The following is an 18043-nucleotide window of genomic DNA, read 5'->3' as shown; positions in this document are numbered from 1 at the left end:
TAGTTCAAGGCAGTTTACAAGGGGGAAAAAAATATTTCAAGTTAAAACCAGAATAAAACGGCAAACCCCATTATCTCTCTTTCCCCCTTAAGAGATGCCTGCCATTCAAACCCACTCAAAAGCCCTCCCCTAGACCAAGATTCATTGACCTAAATCGTTTCAAGGGAGGATTTATTCAGCTTCTCAGCACAACAAACGCATCTGCATTGATGGATAGGTGGGCTTCTTTTAACACTTTGAAAATTTCCCCTTTAACACTGGACCCATTTCCTAAGCTACAGTGGGAAAGGCGGCAAATATGCTGGAACTTAATTAACCATCATTCATATTCCGCCTCTGAACGTATAGCGCTCTGAAGGATTCATCGTAATGCTGTCAGGTGAGGAGTAAGCAATTACGAGGCACATTTTCATCATGAATTCATCCATGAAGGAACACGGAGCCTTTAATAAGAGTTAAAGCAGCGATGTCATTTTTGCGTCAGGCGCTTCTTAATAAAATGCCCCACCAGTTTCTGAGGCCGCGACTCGAACTCCTCCAGGCCTTCATGAGAAGTGGTGATCTGGTCCCCTTGAAGCCGGTCCAAGATTGTGACGCAGACCACAGCACCTAGAGGTGGAAAGGAAAGCGACGGAAATGAGGAGCTTGAAGTTACACAAAAGACTAGGGCTTTTTTTTTTTCTTGCCTGTTTTGTGCTGCTCCACAGTTGTGGTGTAATCCACATTTTCTTTTCCTTTTGTGTCAGGTTAATTAGACTGTAAGTCATTCCGGCACAAGTCTATTTATTCACTGTGCAGCACTTAGCAAGGGAAGGGCCCCCTGGTCCAATATTTTTGAAACCTGGGGGTTGTTTTGCAAAGAGGCACTGGATGCTATGCTGAAAATATGGTGCCTCTACTTCAAAAAACAAGATATTGGATATTGGATTTATATCCCGCCCTCCACTCTGAAGAGTCTCAGAGCAGCTCACAATCTTCTTTCCCTTCCTCCCCCACAACAGACACCCTGTGAGGTAGATGAAGATATTGGATTTATATCCCGCCCTGCACTCCGAAGAGTCTCAGAGCGGCTCACAATCTCCTTTACCTTCCTCCCCCACAACAGACACCCTGTGAGGTAGATGAAGATATTGGATTTATATCCCGCCCTGCACTCCGAAGAGTCTCAGAGCGGCTCACAATCTCCTTTACCTTCCTCCCCCACAACAGACACCCTGTGAGGTAGATGAAGATATTGGATTTATATCCCGCCCTGCACTCCGAAGAGTCTCAGAGCGGCTCACAATCTCCTTTACCTTCCTCCCCCACAACAGACACCCTGTGAGGTAGATGAAGATATTGGATTTATATCCCGCCCCCCACTCCGAAGAGTCTCAGAGCGGCTCACAATCTCCTTTACCTTCCTCCCCCACAACAGACACCCTGTGAGGTGGGTGGGGCTGGAGAGGGCTCTCACAGCAGCTGCCCTTTCAAGGACAACCTCTGCCAGAGCTATGGCTGACCCGAGGCCATGCTAGCAGGTGTAAGTGGAGGAGTGGGGAATCAAACCTGGTTCTCCCAGATAAGAGTCCGCGCACTTCACCACTACACCAAACTGGCTCTCCTCTCTGGCGCCCCAGAAACCCACAGATCAATTCTCCATTCTATGGGAATCGGTCTCTATAGGGCAAGGGTGGCCAACGGTAGCTCTCCAGATGTTTTTTGCCTACAACTCCCACTTGCTGCCACCAAACCCTTCCCTGCCACGGCTCTACCCCCAAATCTCCAGGGATTTCCCAACCCAGAGCTGGCAACCCATGCATGCCGTTACCTTTGATGCCGGTCAGATTGCACATGGCTGCCACAACAGAGGATTCCATCTCGATGTTTTTCACGCCCGCCTTGTCAGCTGCCTTCAGATACTTCATTTTCTCTTCGTTGGTGAACGAGCAAATGGCGCCGTCGAGGCGTGCTTGACCTGCAGGGACATTGAATGCAGGGACGTGGCGCATTGAGGAACGGCAGCAATGAGGTCCCAGATGCTTGTAAATGTCAGGGCTTTTTTTTTTTTGAGCAGGAACTAGGGTTGCCAAGTCCAATTCAAGAAATATCTGGGGACTTTGGGGGTGGAGCCAGGAACAAGGGTGTGACAAGCATAATTGAACTCCAAGGGAGTTCTGGCCATCACATTTAAAGGGACCACACATCTTTTATCCATGCCTTCCCTCCATCAGAAATAATGAAAGATAAGGGTACCTTCTTTTGGGACTCATAGAATTGGACCCCCTGGTCCAATTGTTTTGAAACACGTGGGGTACTTTGGGGAGAGGCACTAAATACTATACTGGAAATTTGGTGCCTCTACCTCAAAAAACAGCTCCCCCAGAGCCCCCAAAACCTCCAGATCAATTCCCCATTATACCCTATGAGAATCGATCTCCACATAGGGAATAATGAAGTGCCCAGCAGACGTTTCCCTCCCCCCCGTTTCTGGCAACTCTGAAGCGAGGGATTGGCCTCTCTACTCACAAGTTGCTGCCAACTTCTTCAAAGTAACACAGACACACCATGCCAAGACGAAGCCTTTCAATCGGAGACTGAAGCCTCTGGAGGTGGAAAGGCACATGGTCCTCTGGGGGCAGGGCTTTGCCCTGCCGGCCAGCTGACTGGCGTGGGAAGGAGCCTGGGAAAGCGGAAGAACCCCTGCTGGGATCTGGGGATTGGCAAGCCTAGCAGGAACACTCGGGAACACAGTTCCAGCTGGCTTGATCAGAGTTCCTGCTGGCTTGACCAGGGTTCAGAGGGTGTGATGTTTACCCATGCTAGTTGTCACACTGACATTTCTGCTTGGCTTGAGGGCAATGGCATGGCACAGTGTCTGTCCCAAAGGGCCATCAAACACTATGCTCTGATGATAAAGAAAAAAAATCAAAAGCTTTTCCTCTTGAGGGGGGGAAGGAAGAGATTCTATAAAAATCCTTGTTTACAGGGCTTTTTTTAAAAAGCAGGAATGCAGTTCCGGCTGCCTTGGTGTGAGGGGGGGTTGTCCTAACATGCAAATGAGTTCCTGCTGGGCTTTTTCTACAAAAAAAGCTCTGCTTGTAATAAAAGATCAACCAACCATATAGCATTTCTTAGGCACAGCTAATACTGCCAAACTCATCTTTTTTTGAGTGCGCGCACACACACACACACACAAAATATGGAGCAGAGGTCCATCAGTGGGTATTAACCACAGTGTATTGCTGGAATTCTCTGTCTGCAGCAGTGATGCTTTGGATTCTTGGTGCTTGAGGGGGGCACAGTGGAAGGATTTCTAGTGTCCTGACCCCCCTGATGGACCTCCTGATGGCGCCTGGTTTTTTTAGTCACTGTGCGACACAGAGTGTTGGATTGGACGGGCCATTGGCCTGGTCCAACATGGCTTCTCTCATGTTCTTACACAAGAGTAGCATTCAAATCAGATCTGCAAGGAGAAAGCTGGAAGCTTTTTTATAGGTCTCAGCAGGCGGTAAAAACAGAAGAAGAATCCTGCTGGACCCGACCAATGGTCCATCTAGTCCAGTATCTTGTATTACTCAGAGGCTAACCAGTTCCTCTGGATGTTCAACAACAGGGCATAGAGGGCAAGGTCTTAAGAAGAGAAAGTCAGAAGAACCCTGCTGGATCAGACCAGCGGTCCGTATAATCTAGCAACCAGTCTCACACAGTGGCCAGCCATAAAAACAACAGAAGAACCTTGCTAGATCAAACCAGTGGTCCATCTAGCTGAGCATCCTGTCCCACTCCATGGCCAACCAGTTTTTCTGGAGGTCCAACAAGAGGGCAGGGAGGCCCAGGCTACTTCGCTGGCGTCATGGTGACATCACTTCCAGTATGTACCAGAAGTGACATCATCACATCGGCCGTGTAGAAGCCATTTCACCATAGAGTTTTTGTCCGAATAACACACTGTCTCTGCAACATCACAAGTGTAGCCTGGGCATTCCTCCCACCCCTGGTAAGTCCCCCATCTCACCTCATGCCGGTTGCAACCCCGATCACTTCCTCTGGACAAAATGGCTGCTTTCGACAGTGGACTGTATGGAATTGTACCCTGTTGAGGTCCCTCCTCTCCACCCCAGACTCCACCCCAGAGTCCACACCTAAAATCTCCAAGTATTTCCTAATCTGGAGTTGCAACAGCCTTACCTTCATAGAAATCCAGGGTGCACAAGGTGTTCCCTGCGACGGTGTTGAACTGGTTCAGTTCCTTGCCGCACTCCAACAGCTCTTCAGCCAGTTCCTTGTCTAGGGTGGTGCTGCGGAAGATGGACTTCCCCAGGATCACCTGTTCGAGCTGAGGCTTGAAGGCGGCGTTGACAGCCTGCTTGGTGATCACTACAGAACCCGGTTCCAAACCTAAGTTTTCAGAAGAAATGATATATGGGGCTTTTTTTCCCCCGACAATAATTTTTTTTCTTTATTATAAACTCAAACAGATTACAGAAAAAATGTAAAGTTTCCAAAATATGAAACAACATAAACTCACCAGGCATGTTACACAAATTAAGACAAAAGTTAAATAATGAGCAAAATGGATTATTTAAAGAAGAGACCATTTTTTTCCATTACAGATTTATGTTGAGGTGTATCAGCACGTGACTGCGCATCATCAGTAATCTTATCTAGTGTAAAGTAATCCCAAACTTTGAGATACCAAGCCCTTAGACTAGGGGATTGCTCATCTTTCCATTTACAAGTCGTAACCGCTTTAGCTGCAGTGAGTAAAGTCATTTTAAGCTCTTTATACCGTTTCAAAGCAAATCCAGATTCCCAAAGATTCAAAAGAATCAAACTCGGAAAGAGAGGGATCATAACCCCTGTAATTCTAAAAATGTCCTCAACCACCTGTTTCCAGAAGGGGACAATCACCAGGCAAGACCACCAAGCATGGTAAAAGGTAGCCTTAGAACCACATTTCCAACAGTGAGGGGACATATCAGGAATCGAATGCGAAAGCTGAGCAAGAGTTAGGTACCCTCTAGAAATCACCTTATACGTTTGGAGCCTAATATTAAAAGCAGGTGAGGTGTACACTGCAGTATTCCAAATATGATATATGATATATGATTTTCCACCCTCTCCGTTTGGTGTTCATCATACACGCACACATGCAAAGTGCGCTGGTATCCGTTTCATTTTCTCCCAATAACCTCTCAGAAAAAGATGGTATGTAATATTACACCACTCGGCTCAATATATCCTTAGTCAAATGGCAAACACTGTAGTAAAGTAGAGAGAAATAACCAATATATCACAAATCCTTTTTTTTGTTTGTTTGTTTAATGTTTTTTGCTTGGTGTTGTTGGAAAAGACAATGGCTGGTGTGAGAAGAAGAAGATGACGATGATGATGACATTGGATTTTTATCCTGCCCTATACTCCGAATCTCAGAGACTCAGAGCAGTCACAATCTCCTTTATCTCCCTGTCCCCCACAACAGACACCCTGTGAGATAGGTGGGGCTGAGAGAGCTCTCCCAGCAGCTGCCCTTTCAAGGACAACTACAAGAGCTATGGCTGACCCAAGGCCATTCCAGCAGCTGCAAGTGGAGAAATTGGGAATCAAACCCAGTTCTCCCAGATAAAAGTCCATGCACTTAGCCACTACACCAAACTGGAGGGGGCAGGAAGAAGACCATTTGATAGGAGAGTAAGGGCAGCACTTCTCCTGTTAAGTGTCATTCCTTGTCCGTCTCCAGATTGCTACTCAGGGTAATTTCATCTCAGAAGTTCCACACTTACTCTTTCTCTCAGCTAGTGATGTAGTTAGGACCCTCTCTCTCCTCTACTTTACTATTAAGTAAGTTCCTAAATAAACCTTTGAAGTGCCCCGTGGCGCAGTGTTAAAGCTGCAGTACTGCAGTCCTAAGCTCTGCTCACGACCTGAGTTCAATCCCCAGCGGAAGCTGGGTTCAGGTAGCCGGCTCGAGGCTGACTCAGCCTTCCAGCCTTCCGAGGTCGGTAAAATGAGTCCCCAGCTTGCTGGAGGGAAAGTGTAGATGACTGGGGAAGGCAATGGCAAACCACCCTGTAAAAAGTCTGCCGTGAAAACGTTGTGAAAAGCAACGTCACCCCAGAGTCGGAAACGACTGGTGCTTGCACAGGGGACCTTTCCTTTTCCAAATAAACGTTCATTTGCTCTTTAATTCGATTGTGCACAATGCTGTGTTAATTACTCTGCCAACAGATGTTCCTAGAAAGAACTGGAATGGCAGTGGCAGAAATGTACAGTGTTTGTCTTTGTGCCTATAACTAGTGTCACAGTTCATGAGACCACTGCAATGTATCGTTTGCTTATGCAAACTGTCCCTGCTTTGTTTTGTTTTGTTGGAAGGGCATGCCTATATCGTTTATCACGGTCCTATTGTGATCAGGGATGCTTGATCTCTGCTTCCTTCCTGTGTGTTCCACCTCTGCATTTATATGTGAACAAATATTGCAGATATTGCGAGCCCCCTCGGTAGGAAAGATACTAGTAATGCTGCCCTGAAATGGATAATGGATCAACATATGGAGCAGAGGTCCATCAGTCGCTATTAGCCACAGCGTATTGCTGGAACTCTCTGTCTGCGGCAGTGATGCTCTGTATTCTTGGTGCTTTGGGGGAGGCACAGTGGGAGACCTTCTAGTGTCCTGGCCCCACTGATGGACCTCCTGATGGCACCTGGGTTTTTTGGCCACTGTGTGACACAGAGTGTTGGACTGGATGGGCCATTGGCCTGATCCAACAAGGCTTCTCTTATGTTCTTATGTGACACAGAGTGTTGGACTGGATGGGCGAATGGCCTGATCCAACATGGCTTCTCTTATGTTCTTACGTGACACAGAGTGTTGGACTGGAGGGGGCATTGGCCTGATCCAACAGGGCTTCTCTTATGTTCTTACGTGACACAGAGTGCTGGACTGGAGGGGCCATTGGCCTGATCCAACAGGGCTTCTCTTATGTTCTTATGTGACACAGAGTGTTGGACTGGAGGGGCCATTGGCCTGATCCAACAGGGCTTCTCTTATGTTCTTATGTGACACAGAGTGTTGGACTGGAGGGGCCATTGGCCTGATCCAACAGGGCTTCTCTTATGTTCTTATGTGACACAGAGTGTTGGACTGGATGGGCCATTGGCCTGATCCAACAGGGCTTCTCTTATGTTCTTATGTGACACAGAGTGTTGGACTGGAGGGGCCATTGGCCTGATCCAACAGGGCTTCTTTTATGTTCTTCTGTGACACAGAATGTTGGACTGGATGGGCCACTGGCCTGATCCAACAGGGCTTCTCTTATGTTCTTATGTGACACAGAGTGCTGGACTGGAGGGGCCATTGGCCTGATCCAACAGGGCTTCTCTTATGTTCTTCTGTGACACAGAGTGTTGGACTGGAGGGGCCATTGGCCTGATCCAACATGGCTTCTCTTATGTTCTCTTATGTTCTTATGTCCTGTCACAAAGGAAGAGAATATGTGCGTGCAAGATAATATTATAAATGTCACATAGGGTTGCCAGACCCCTGGTCCGGGTGGGGTTTCCCCCAATTTCAGGGGTTCCAATTTGCTGCTAGCCAGCTGATTGGGGGAAATCCTCACCCCAAACAGCCCCCTCCCACATTGCTGTCATTGGCATGATGACATCACACATGAATGATGTCATCATGTCAGGCACATCATGGAGTGACACTCTAGCATTTTGGCCAAAACTCTAGGGTAGCCATAGAGTTTTGACCAAAATGCTAGAGCAGAGTGGAGCAACATGCCTGGTATAATGACACCTACTATTGGGGTTCCCATTTGCCTCCTTATGGTGGGAGTCCTCCAGGTAATTACAGGTCTTGCATGCTTAATACTCATCTGATTGGTGAGTGGAAACTGGGTAGGGGGGCCGAGATTAATCTGGGGAGGAAAAATTAAATAAGAAAAATAAGGCCTTGTCTACTTAAAGGAAATTCTGACCATAGAGTTCCTGGTGATACCTAGAGCTACCCAGAAGTGACAAGGGTGGCTATAGGAATTGAAAACTCTGTGTTAAGAACTTCCTGTCAGTAGCCAAGGTCTTGCTTTTCTTCTTCTCCCAGGATGCTGCCATCCCTCATCACTCTCCTGCTGGTAGCCAGGCACTGACAGGCAATCCCTCCTACTACTTGAAAAGTCAAGCTCCATCTTCAATCACAACTGTGGATAACGTTGACCCAGTTGTAAAGAAGGAGAAGGAGGAGAAGGAGAAGAAGAAGAGGAAGAGGAAAAAGAGGAAGAAAAAGAAGAGGAAGAAGAAGAAGAAGAGGACGAAGAAGAAGAAGAGGACGAAGAAGAAGAAAAAGAAGAGGAAGAAGAAGAGGAAGAAAAAGAAGAGGAAGAAAAAGAAGAAGAAGAGGAAGAAGAGGAAGAGGAAGAAGAAAAAGAAGAAGAAGAAGAGACATAGGTAGCTCTAAGAATAGCTGAAAATTCTATAGGCAATTCCTATAGGGGCCCTATAGGGAGTAGAAGAGTGGAATAGGTCCCCAAAGCAGTAGCAGCAACCAGCCACTTCTGCTGCAGCTGGTTGCTGCTGCGATCTTTAGCAGGTCCTCTCTGAAGTAAGTGTTTTATTCAGTGGACCTTGTGTCCAAGAAAGGGTTCTTAGGATTTCACTCACAAAAATATCAGGAGGATCTGCCATCCACATTTTTGCTCCTGCGGTGATTTACATCTGGATAAGGTCACACCGACTACCAGCTGTGTAAGCACACCTTTCAAAAGGAGGAAATGGCATAAATACCTATTCCACCAGATGTGCCAAGACGAATTATGATGACGTTAGAGCACTGGGAATGATGCAGCAGTTTGATCAGCTCGTGTAACATGATAGCAGCAGAGGGCATGCCGATTCCATGCTGAAATGGAAAAACAGGCAAACAAGGAAACCTCACAATTGCTATTAGTGTATCCTGCAGAATACTGGAGATGAGACATCTTATTAAAAGATACACCAATAATGCACATGCAGTTTTCCATTAGTTCTTTTAAGGTTAATTCTAGCAAATACTCTAAGAAAAAAACTAAAGAAAAAACACAGCACTATTTAAAAACATGGCAAATGGACTGTCAGAATAGTCTCCAACTCTTATGCCACACTGGCTGTCATAGGGGGGCTGCTGCTGAACAGTAGCAAGCAGCCAAACCTAGTGTAACTCCAGTTGGAACCTGAAGATCTCCTGGTATCACAACTGAACTGCAGACAAGAGATCTCTCTCCCCCTGGAGAAAATAATTGCTTTGGAGGGTGGATTCTATGGGATTATATTCAGCTGAGGCCTCTTCCTTTACTGACCAGGCCAATCTTGGTTGCCCAGCAACAGCCTCTGCCTAACAGCTTCCCCAGTGGCCTAATCCTTGTCTGTCCTGGGGTGAGACTGAGGGCAGGAAGGAGGGAGGGGGTGACAGGCAGCAGCCATGGTTTCTGAGGAAATGCTTCCAGCAGGGCCAAGCCTTGCTACCTAGTTGCATTACCACCTTTGTTCCTTGTTTCTTAACCATCTCCCTGCCACTGCCTACTTTCTCTTCCAAAAGCCACAGAGAGTGGGTAGGAGAGAGGAGTGGACTCAACCAATGGAATGCAACAGAACTTGAGTGGTGGTTGAACTTGAGTGGTGGTTGGGCCAATGGATGATCAGGTGAGTTGTCCCTAGTACCTTAGGGTTTTTATTAATAAGAGAGATACAGACATTACTGAGGACATAAACCCCAGAATTTTATCCCATTGGGGGAAAATTCTATCCCAGTTGAGCTTTTCTGAAAAGAAAACATACCGAACTGGCTCTAAGACAACTTATATTTTTGCTGTAAAGAGAAAAAATTAGGTCAGAAGACAAAAATTCATAATTCAGTAGTGTTAAAGGGGGGTTATTTACTGAATTTCAGAAATTAATCTACTAATATCTTCTGGGGTTTTTTTTTCTTTGAGACTAACAAGATATATTGGGGCTGGGGGGAAAACAGATGCAAGAGAAAGAATTGGAAATTATACAGGTATCTTGTGGCACCTTAAATAAATTAATGTCCAGCATAATCTTTTGTGGGTTAGAGTTCACTTCTTTAGCTGCTGAGGAGGGAGACTCTAGTTCCTTTTCTTTAGTCCAGAGGTGGCCAAACTTGCTTAATGTAAGAGCCACATAGAATAAATATCAGATGTTTGAGAGCCGCAAGACATGAGCATCAGATGTTTGAGAGCTGGAAGGAAGGATATAGATGGGGGGGAGGGAAGGAGAGAGGGAGTGGTGGAAAGAAAGCAACTTTAATTTTAAATTTTAATTTTAAATGCATTCTCCAAGCATTTCTTTAAGTGCATAAACTCTTTGGGATTTGCAGCACAGTCCCCCAGCTGCTGGGAATTCGGTCTATGTGCCTCTCGGGCTGCGTTTTGGGGCTCTTCCACCTGGCAACAGCCAGGTCACCAGCCGGGATTTTTCTTATTGGCTGCCCTGGCCTCGATCTCCCTCCCCCCTCCACTCCCAGCCAGGACCGGGCTCAGTCCGGCGTCTCTGCCCCATTGCTACCCACCCTGACTGAACTGGACCCTTCCCGCGGCTGAGATGGCAAGAAGAGGAGTGGGGGGGCTTGGCCGCGTCCCTTTGGCTCTTGTTGGTCATTTGGGGTGGTCGCCTTGTGAAAGGTAAGAGCCACACACACCCCGCCCCGAGGTACCTACAAAGCGCTGATATGGGGGGGGGGGGGGTGACCTGTTTTTTTTTTTTTTTCAGTCTAAGATGTCAAAAGACTGTTGCATTTTTCACTTCGACAGACACACGTGTCAGACTCTCTGGGATTTCAAATTAGATCAGCGTCCACACAACAAAGTCCATGGGCCAGACTGCAAAGTGCCACTCGGTCAACATTCTGGTCACATGGGGGACTTTTCGGGCCTCCTCTTCTTCTGAGGAAGGTGAAGTTTGAGGAGCGGAGGGACCTCAGTGGGATATAATGCCATAGGGTCCACCTTCCAAAGCAACCGCTTTCTCCAGATTTCTGTTGGCCTGGAGATCAGTTGTAATCAGTATCCCTCTAAGCTGAGTGAGCGTGAGCTAGCTCACACATTTTTAGTCTCCAGCTCACACATTTTTGTCTTAGCTCAGGGAGGATGACCCCAGAGCACAATAATCGATGCAGTAGCTCACAACTTTCATGCCAGGAGCTCACAAAGTAGAATTTTTGCTCGTAAGGCTTTGCAGCTTAGAGGGAATGCTGGTCGCAGGGGTCATTTTGTAGAAAACTGTGTGGTGGAGCTCATCCAGGGATTGTTATGCAGCTGTGCCTACTATTCAATGGACATGGAGGTGGAACTCTCAGAAGGAGGAGGTGGAACTCTCAGAAAGGTTCAGGAGCTACGCTCCTGTGAGCTCCCACTGAATCTGAGGCCTGATTGGTCGTAATCCTAGGAAAACTCTAGCCACCACTTGAAGGTTGGCAAACCTACGGCTGGATCCAGACCGGCAGCTTGGGGCACCTGGGAGGCATCCCAAATCGGGCCGGCTCAAAATGGAATGGTGGAAGCCCATCCACACGCTCCCCCACAAAGAACTATAGTGCTATGATAAGTGACTGAGAGCTATGTAAAGCCGGAGTAAGAAATGTAAAAAGCGCTGGTTCCAACCTTAGCTGCGGCCGAGAAGAAGGATGACAGGAACATGAAGTCAACCTAGGATTCATGTTGCCGCCTTTTTTTTTTTTAAGAAATACAGCTACTTTACAGTCTGCCAGTGCTACCTGACGGCATCACTCATCGGAGAAGAAAAGCTGGCAACTGGGTTTTGTGCTGGATATTCAGAGCGTGGAGGGATGGCTGCAGGATACACGGAGTACAAGTGCACGGGACTGTAACTTTAAGGACTTTGATAAGGATTTATGTTTCAAATGCAATGGTATGAATCATCTAATATGAGAAGCATAGAATCGTAGAGTTGGAAGGGACCTCCAGGGTCATCTAGTCCAACCCCCTGCACAATGCAGGAAACTCACAAATACCTCTCCCCTAAATTCACAGGATCTTCCATCTAGCATAATATGCTCTTTTGATGTGTCCTATGAATATAATAGAATTTGATGTGTAAAGGATTTAAGTGGTCTTAAAGACTTTTTCACCAGCCATTAGTGTTGTTCAGTTCATCTGCGGTGGTTTCCTGTGTGTGTGTGTGTGTACAATCCTCAGGTGGGGGCAGGGGATCCTCCCCCGGTTTGGAGGGCCTCCCCCCACTTCAGGGTCATCAGAAAGTGGGGGGAGGGGGATGTCTGCTGGGCATTCCATTATTCTCTATGGAGACCGATTCCCATGGGGCATAATGGAAAATTGATCCACGGCTATCCAGGGCTCTGGGGAGGCTGCCTTTTGAGGCAGAACCAGCAGATTTTCAGCATAGCATCCGGTGCCTCTCCTCTAAATCCCTCCCAAGTTTCAAAACGATCGGGCCAGCTCTATGAGCCCCCAAAGAAAGTGCCCCTATTCTTCATTATTCCAAAGGGAGGGAAGGCATTTAAAAGGTGTACGGTCCCTTTAAATGTGGCGGCCAAAACTCCCTTCGGAGTTCAATTGTGCTTGCCACACCCTTGCTCCTGGCTCCGCCCCCAAGTCCCCAGATATTTCTTGAGTCGGCAACCCTAGGGGAAGGACTGTTTTTTCCACCCAGCCCACTCCCGTATATACCTAAGATACTTACACTGACGGCCAGGACGGGGCCGGCTTTGTACATGGCATAGCGATCCGTCGCTGCACAGATGTTGGGGAAGTCATTGCGGGGCTTGGCAATTCCCAGCTGCGCGGCGATGTAGCCGATGAAAGCTTTCATTCGCAAAGGGCTCCCTCCAATGCACACAAACTAGTACAAACGGCAATAAAAAAGGAGAGAGCAAAACAGGAGTCAATTGTGCCTTTAAGATTAACTTCGTTTTATTCAGAACGTAAGCTTTCGTGTGCATGCACCCTTCTTCAGACAAGGAATGAGGTACAGTAAGCAGAGGCCCATATAGCCGGTGGGGTTTTGGAATGCCAGGTGGTACAAAGTTAAAAACCAAGAGCAGAATAGTAAAATTAACAAATTCAGAAAACCTATGATCTGGGTTGAATTAGCGTGGGAAACCATCAAACAGTAACACGTCAGAATGTGAGGATGCCTGTTAATGATTCTATTGCTAATAAACCTGGGTCAAAAAGAAGGCATTTCTTTCCCAGAAGTTTGTCCTGTCCAACTCATTTACCTTTTAACATGTAACATTCTAGTTTGCCATTAGGAAAAAAATACATTAAAATATAGCAGAAGATGGGTTTAATATATGTAATGAGATAATATGTGTAATGTAATAATATACGCAACGCTAATTCAACCCAGATCAAAGGTTTTCTGAATTTGTTAATTTTACTATTCTGCTATTGGATTTTAACTTTGTACCACTTGGCATTCCAAACCCCACCAGCTATATGTGGCTCTGATTACTGTACCTCATTCCTTATCTGAAGAAGGGTGCTTTTAGCACACGAAAGCTGACATTCTGAATAAAACTAAGTCGGTCTTAAAGGTGCCATCGACTCCTACTTTTGTTCTGCTACTTCAGACCAACGCGGCTGCCTACTTGGATCTATCTAAAAGGAGAGAACAGTTTGACGATTAGTCCCTCTGCTGGAGCAGAGCTGGAAGTTAAGCGAAGAGAAGATGGAGCGGACATGGATGATGTCGGCTTCAATCTGAAGCTGCCTTCCCTTCTGGCATTAACGGTGGCTCTGCAAGCACAATCGCCTTTACGCTTGCAATGGGAAGGAGGACCCGGGCTTTTCTGAACAGGAACGTAGTTCTGGCTGGTTGGTGTCAGGGGCTATGTGGCCTAATATGCCACTGAGTTCCTGCTGGGCTTTTTCCACAAACAGAAAGCAAAACAATGGTGACGTCAGAGAGTGTGGCCTAATATGCAAATGAATTCATGCTGGGCTTTTCTACACAAAAAAAGCCCTGGTGGAAAGTAACCTACTGAATGGGTGATGTCACTTCCGGTGATGTCAGGGGGTGTGGCCAAATGTGCAAATGAGTTCCTATTGAGCTTTTTCTACCAAAAAGATTTTTCCCCCATTCACCCCACCCTCTCTAGACCCCAGTGTTGCCCTCTAGACCCCCATGTTGCCCTATGACCCTCCTGGAGGGGCAGAGAAGGCTGCAGTGCGAAGGCAGGGAAGTTTCCTCCTTGGCTTGGAGAGCCAGTTTGGTGTAGTGGTGAAGTGTGCGGACTCTTATCTGGGAGAACCGGCTTTGATTCCCCACTCCTCCACTTGCCGCTGCTGGAATGGCCTTGGGTCAGCCATAGCTCTGGCAGAGGTTGTCCTTGAAAGGGCAGCTGGTGTGAGAGCCCTCTCCAGCCCCACCCACGGAGTCACAGGGTGTCTGTTGTGGGGGGAGGAAGGGAAAGGAGATTTTGAGCTGCTCTGAGACTCTTTGGAGTGGAGGGCGGGATATAAATCCAATATCTTCTTCTTCTTCTTCTTCTCCCCTTGAGCTAGGGCTTCCAAGCTCCAGGTGAGGCCTGGAGATTTCCTGGAATTACGATTGATCCACAGATGACAGTAGGTTTCCCAGCCTCCCACTGGAAGTGGGGTTTCCCCCGGTTTGGGGGCCTCCAACCCACTGCTTCTCATTCTAAATTTGTCTCCTTGCATGGTACGCATAATAAAAAGGCAAAGGTAGTCCCCTGTGCAAGCACCAGTCGTTTCCGACTCGGGTGACGCTGTTTTCACGTTTTCACAGCAGACTTTTTACAGGGTGGTTTGCCATTGCCTTCCCCAGTCATCTATACTTCCCCCCCCCCCCAGCAAGCTGGGTCCTCATTTTACCGATCTCAGAAGGATGGAAGGTTGAGTCAACCTGGAGCCGGCTACCTGAACCACCTTCCACTGGGACCAAACTCAGGTCGTGAGCAGAGGGCTCTGACTGCAGTACTGCAGCTTTACCACTCTGTGCCATGGGGCTTTTGAACGCATAATACACACTCAGTTTCTCCTCAGATTTTGTAACTGAACAGTTTCTCAAATAGGTTGTTAATTTTGCCATTACTGCATATTCAGCAAGTTTATTTCCCCAATCTTCTAAGTGTAGACAGCTGTTTAATTTCCATTTTGCAGCATACATGATTTTAGCTGGTATTCTCTGAATACCTCTTCTGAATTTTTGGGTAATTTTTTAGGCAGTACACCTAGTAGCATGATCTTAGCTTCTACTGGGAATTTAAACTTTAGTATGCTTTGCATTTTTCCCTGTATTTACTTCCCATATCTTCTTGCTTTGTTTGCTTGCTTCCAATATCTTCTTGCTTTTGCAGTTTTAATAATGCTTATCTGTGGAGCTGTACAGCCGCTGTAATAATCAGGACTCAGTGATGCATACTTTCTGTTGGGCCGGTAGGTCTCCCAGAGAGCAATATGAAAATAAATATTTTGAAGCTGACATTTAGAGAGCCTCAGAATAAAGGCTTTTAGTTATTTATATGTGCGTCTCTTGACAAAGATATTAATCGAAACGGGAAACATCTTCTTCTTCCATTCCATACCAATTGGTTTATCTGTCTCTGGAGAAATCCATTAATGTCAAGCCATGGAAGTGTGTTATGATCTGGCCTACCATTTGTTCTCTTACCTTTACATCTCCAAACAAGGCAGGGAAATTGTGGGTACCAGTCCCAAGAGCAAAGTGATACAGGATGTCCTCTTTCATCTTCTCAAAGTTGGGGTTTGGAATGCGAATGGAGGATTCTCTGCCGGCATAGATGGGGAAGAGGTCACAGCACAGAAACAGCTGTAGTTAAATGACTAGTTCAGGGGTCCCCAACCTTTTTGGGCCCATGGTCACCTTTGGAAGTCCGACACAGCATAGTGGGCACAGCCACAAAATGGCTGCCACAGGAGGCGGAGCCAGCCACACAACAGGTGCCACAACTCATCTTCAGTCACACTGTGAAGATCCATGTGCTGGGGCGGCAGCTGCTGCAAAAGCAGCACCTTTAAAAATCCTCATAGCCAATCAAATCTCCATTAGCAAATCAGAAGCCTCGCTGGACAAAAGTCCCATTTGGCCCCACCCACTTCTTAAAAAGACTTGACGGGCACCAGGAAAGGTGCAGTCAGGAACATGGCACCAAGAGGGACCGTGCCGGGGACACCTGGATTAGAGCGTTCATCAGTTACTTATCTATTTACAGCAGGGCTTTTTGGGAGCAGGAATTCCTTTGCATATAGGGCTAGCCCTAGACTGTCTGGTACTCTAGGCAAGGCTAACTTCTGCCCCCCCCCCACACACACACACTAGGAACATTACCAAGTCACATGGGGAGTGCCCAGTTCAGAACCCCCAAAAGGCTGGTGAAATTGCCTAGTGGCAGAGCCGACCCTATTTGCATATTAGGCCACACACCCCTGATGTAGCCAGTCCTCCAAGAGCTTACAGTAGGCCCTGAAAGAAGAGCCCTGTCAGCTCTTGGAGGACTGGCTACATCAGGGGTGTGTGGTAGGGTTGCCAATCCCCAGGTGGGGGCAGGGGATCCCCCGGTTTGGGGACCCTCCCCCCACTTCAGGGTCGTCAGAAAGCGGGGAGGAGGGGAGGGAAATATCTGCTGGGAACTCTATTATTCCCTATGGAGATTTATTCCCATAGAAAATCATGGAGAATTGATCTGTGGGTATCTGGGGCTCTGGGGGGGCTGTTTTTTGGGGTAGGGGCACCAAATTTTCAGTATAACATCTAGTGCCTCTCCCCAAAATACCCCCCAAGTTTCAAAAAGATTGGACCAGGGGGTCCAATTCTGTGAGCCCCCCAAAAAGGTGCCCCTACCCTTCATTATTTTCTATGGAAGGAAGGAATTGAAAAGGTGTGCCGTCCCTTTAAATGTGATGGCCAGAACTCCCTTTGGAGTTCAATTATGCTTGTCACAGCCTTGATCTTGGCTCCACCCCTAATGTCTCCTGGCTCCACCCGCTAAGTCCCCAGATATTTCTTGAATTGGACTTGGCAACCCTAGTGTGTGGCTTAAGATGCAAAGGAGCTCCTGCTATAGAAAAAGCTTTGATTCACAGATTATTTACCCAACCTTTCTGCTGCTATTAACTCCCTGAGTGGCTTGCATAACAAGATTAAGATACAATCATTCATGATAAAAAACGCAAATCATTACAAATCCAACAGGAAAGCAAAAGCAAAACCAGCAACAAAGAACACCCAAAGAATGCCACCAGCCAGTGCCAGCCTTAGATTGAGACCCAACCCAACTTCATGCTACTGATTGTGATTCTTACTTGGCTGCCTGCTTGCCATCTGCCTTCTTCTCAGCTGAGCCACCAGGAACCATTCTACTTGGTTAGTACTCTGAGGATGGAAATGCAGAAGTTGGCCTGAAAGCACCAGATGGGACGTAGATAAAAGTCAATAAGCAAGCAAAAGAAGAACGAAAACACCTTGGGGAAGCACCAGCGCTGCAGATTTCATCATATTTTCTCCATTGGCTGAGGCTCCTCCCTTGGGGAGGGGGGGGAAATAGCTTGCTTTGCCAGGCTCTGTCAATTGCACAGCAGAGCTACTGAGCCAAGCCTCTCTCTCTCCTATTGGCTGAGGCTCCTCCCCCTCCTGGTTCCCTGGGGAAGGAAGGAAAGAACCAGAGCTTCCTTTGCCCAGTTCCCCAGATCCCATGGGAGAAATACAAAGAAAGCACCTTTAAGATCAACAAGCGCTAATATTTTAAGTATGTTTTAAGTTTTTTTAAAAAAAAAAATCTTTTGTTATTGTCTGTGCCCTTTTTAAAGTTTATATCTCCGCTACCTAGTCATAAATAGGTACACACATGGCCCGGCCCAACCCGACAAGGCTCGGTTCAACAAGGTCTCATTTATATCAGATTCGGCCTTCGTAACAAATGAGTTCGACACCCCTGGCATAGAAGATGCAGAGGTCCCGCAAAGTCAAGAAAAAGCCCTCTTCACTAGTATTTGGATCAGGATCGCTTCTACCGCTGGTAACCAGGGCTTTTTTTTTTTTTAG

At 47.0% G+C, this 18043-nt stretch overlaps 1 protein-coding gene across 1 annotated transcript; it reads right to left on the bottom strand.

The window, feature by feature from the left end:
- Window positions 1-325: 325 nt before the first annotated feature.
- Window positions 326-17357, bottom strand: LOC132577944 (uridine phosphorylase 1-like). The gene is made up of 7 exons (XM_060247733.1): window positions 17305-17357; window positions 15653-15770; window positions 12698-12856; window positions 8768-8882; window positions 4171-4380; window positions 1811-1957; window positions 326-609 (listed from the first exon to the last, which is right to left on the bottom strand). Exons 1-7 carry the CDS (start codon window positions 17355-17357, stop codon window positions 470-472), a joined length of 942 nt encoding a protein of 313 aa, XP_060103716.1. The 3' UTR covers window positions 326-469.
- Window positions 17358-18043: the final 686 nt, after the last annotated feature.

Source organism: Heteronotia binoei, chromosome 10 (assembly GCF_032191835.1).
Source record: "Heteronotia binoei isolate CCM8104 ecotype False Entrance Well chromosome 10, APGP_CSIRO_Hbin_v1, whole genome shotgun sequence".
NCBI classification, from domain to species: Eukaryota; Metazoa; Chordata; class Lepidosauria; order Squamata; family Gekkonidae; genus Heteronotia; species Heteronotia binoei.
This window is presented reverse-complemented; position numbering and strand designations above follow the sequence as displayed.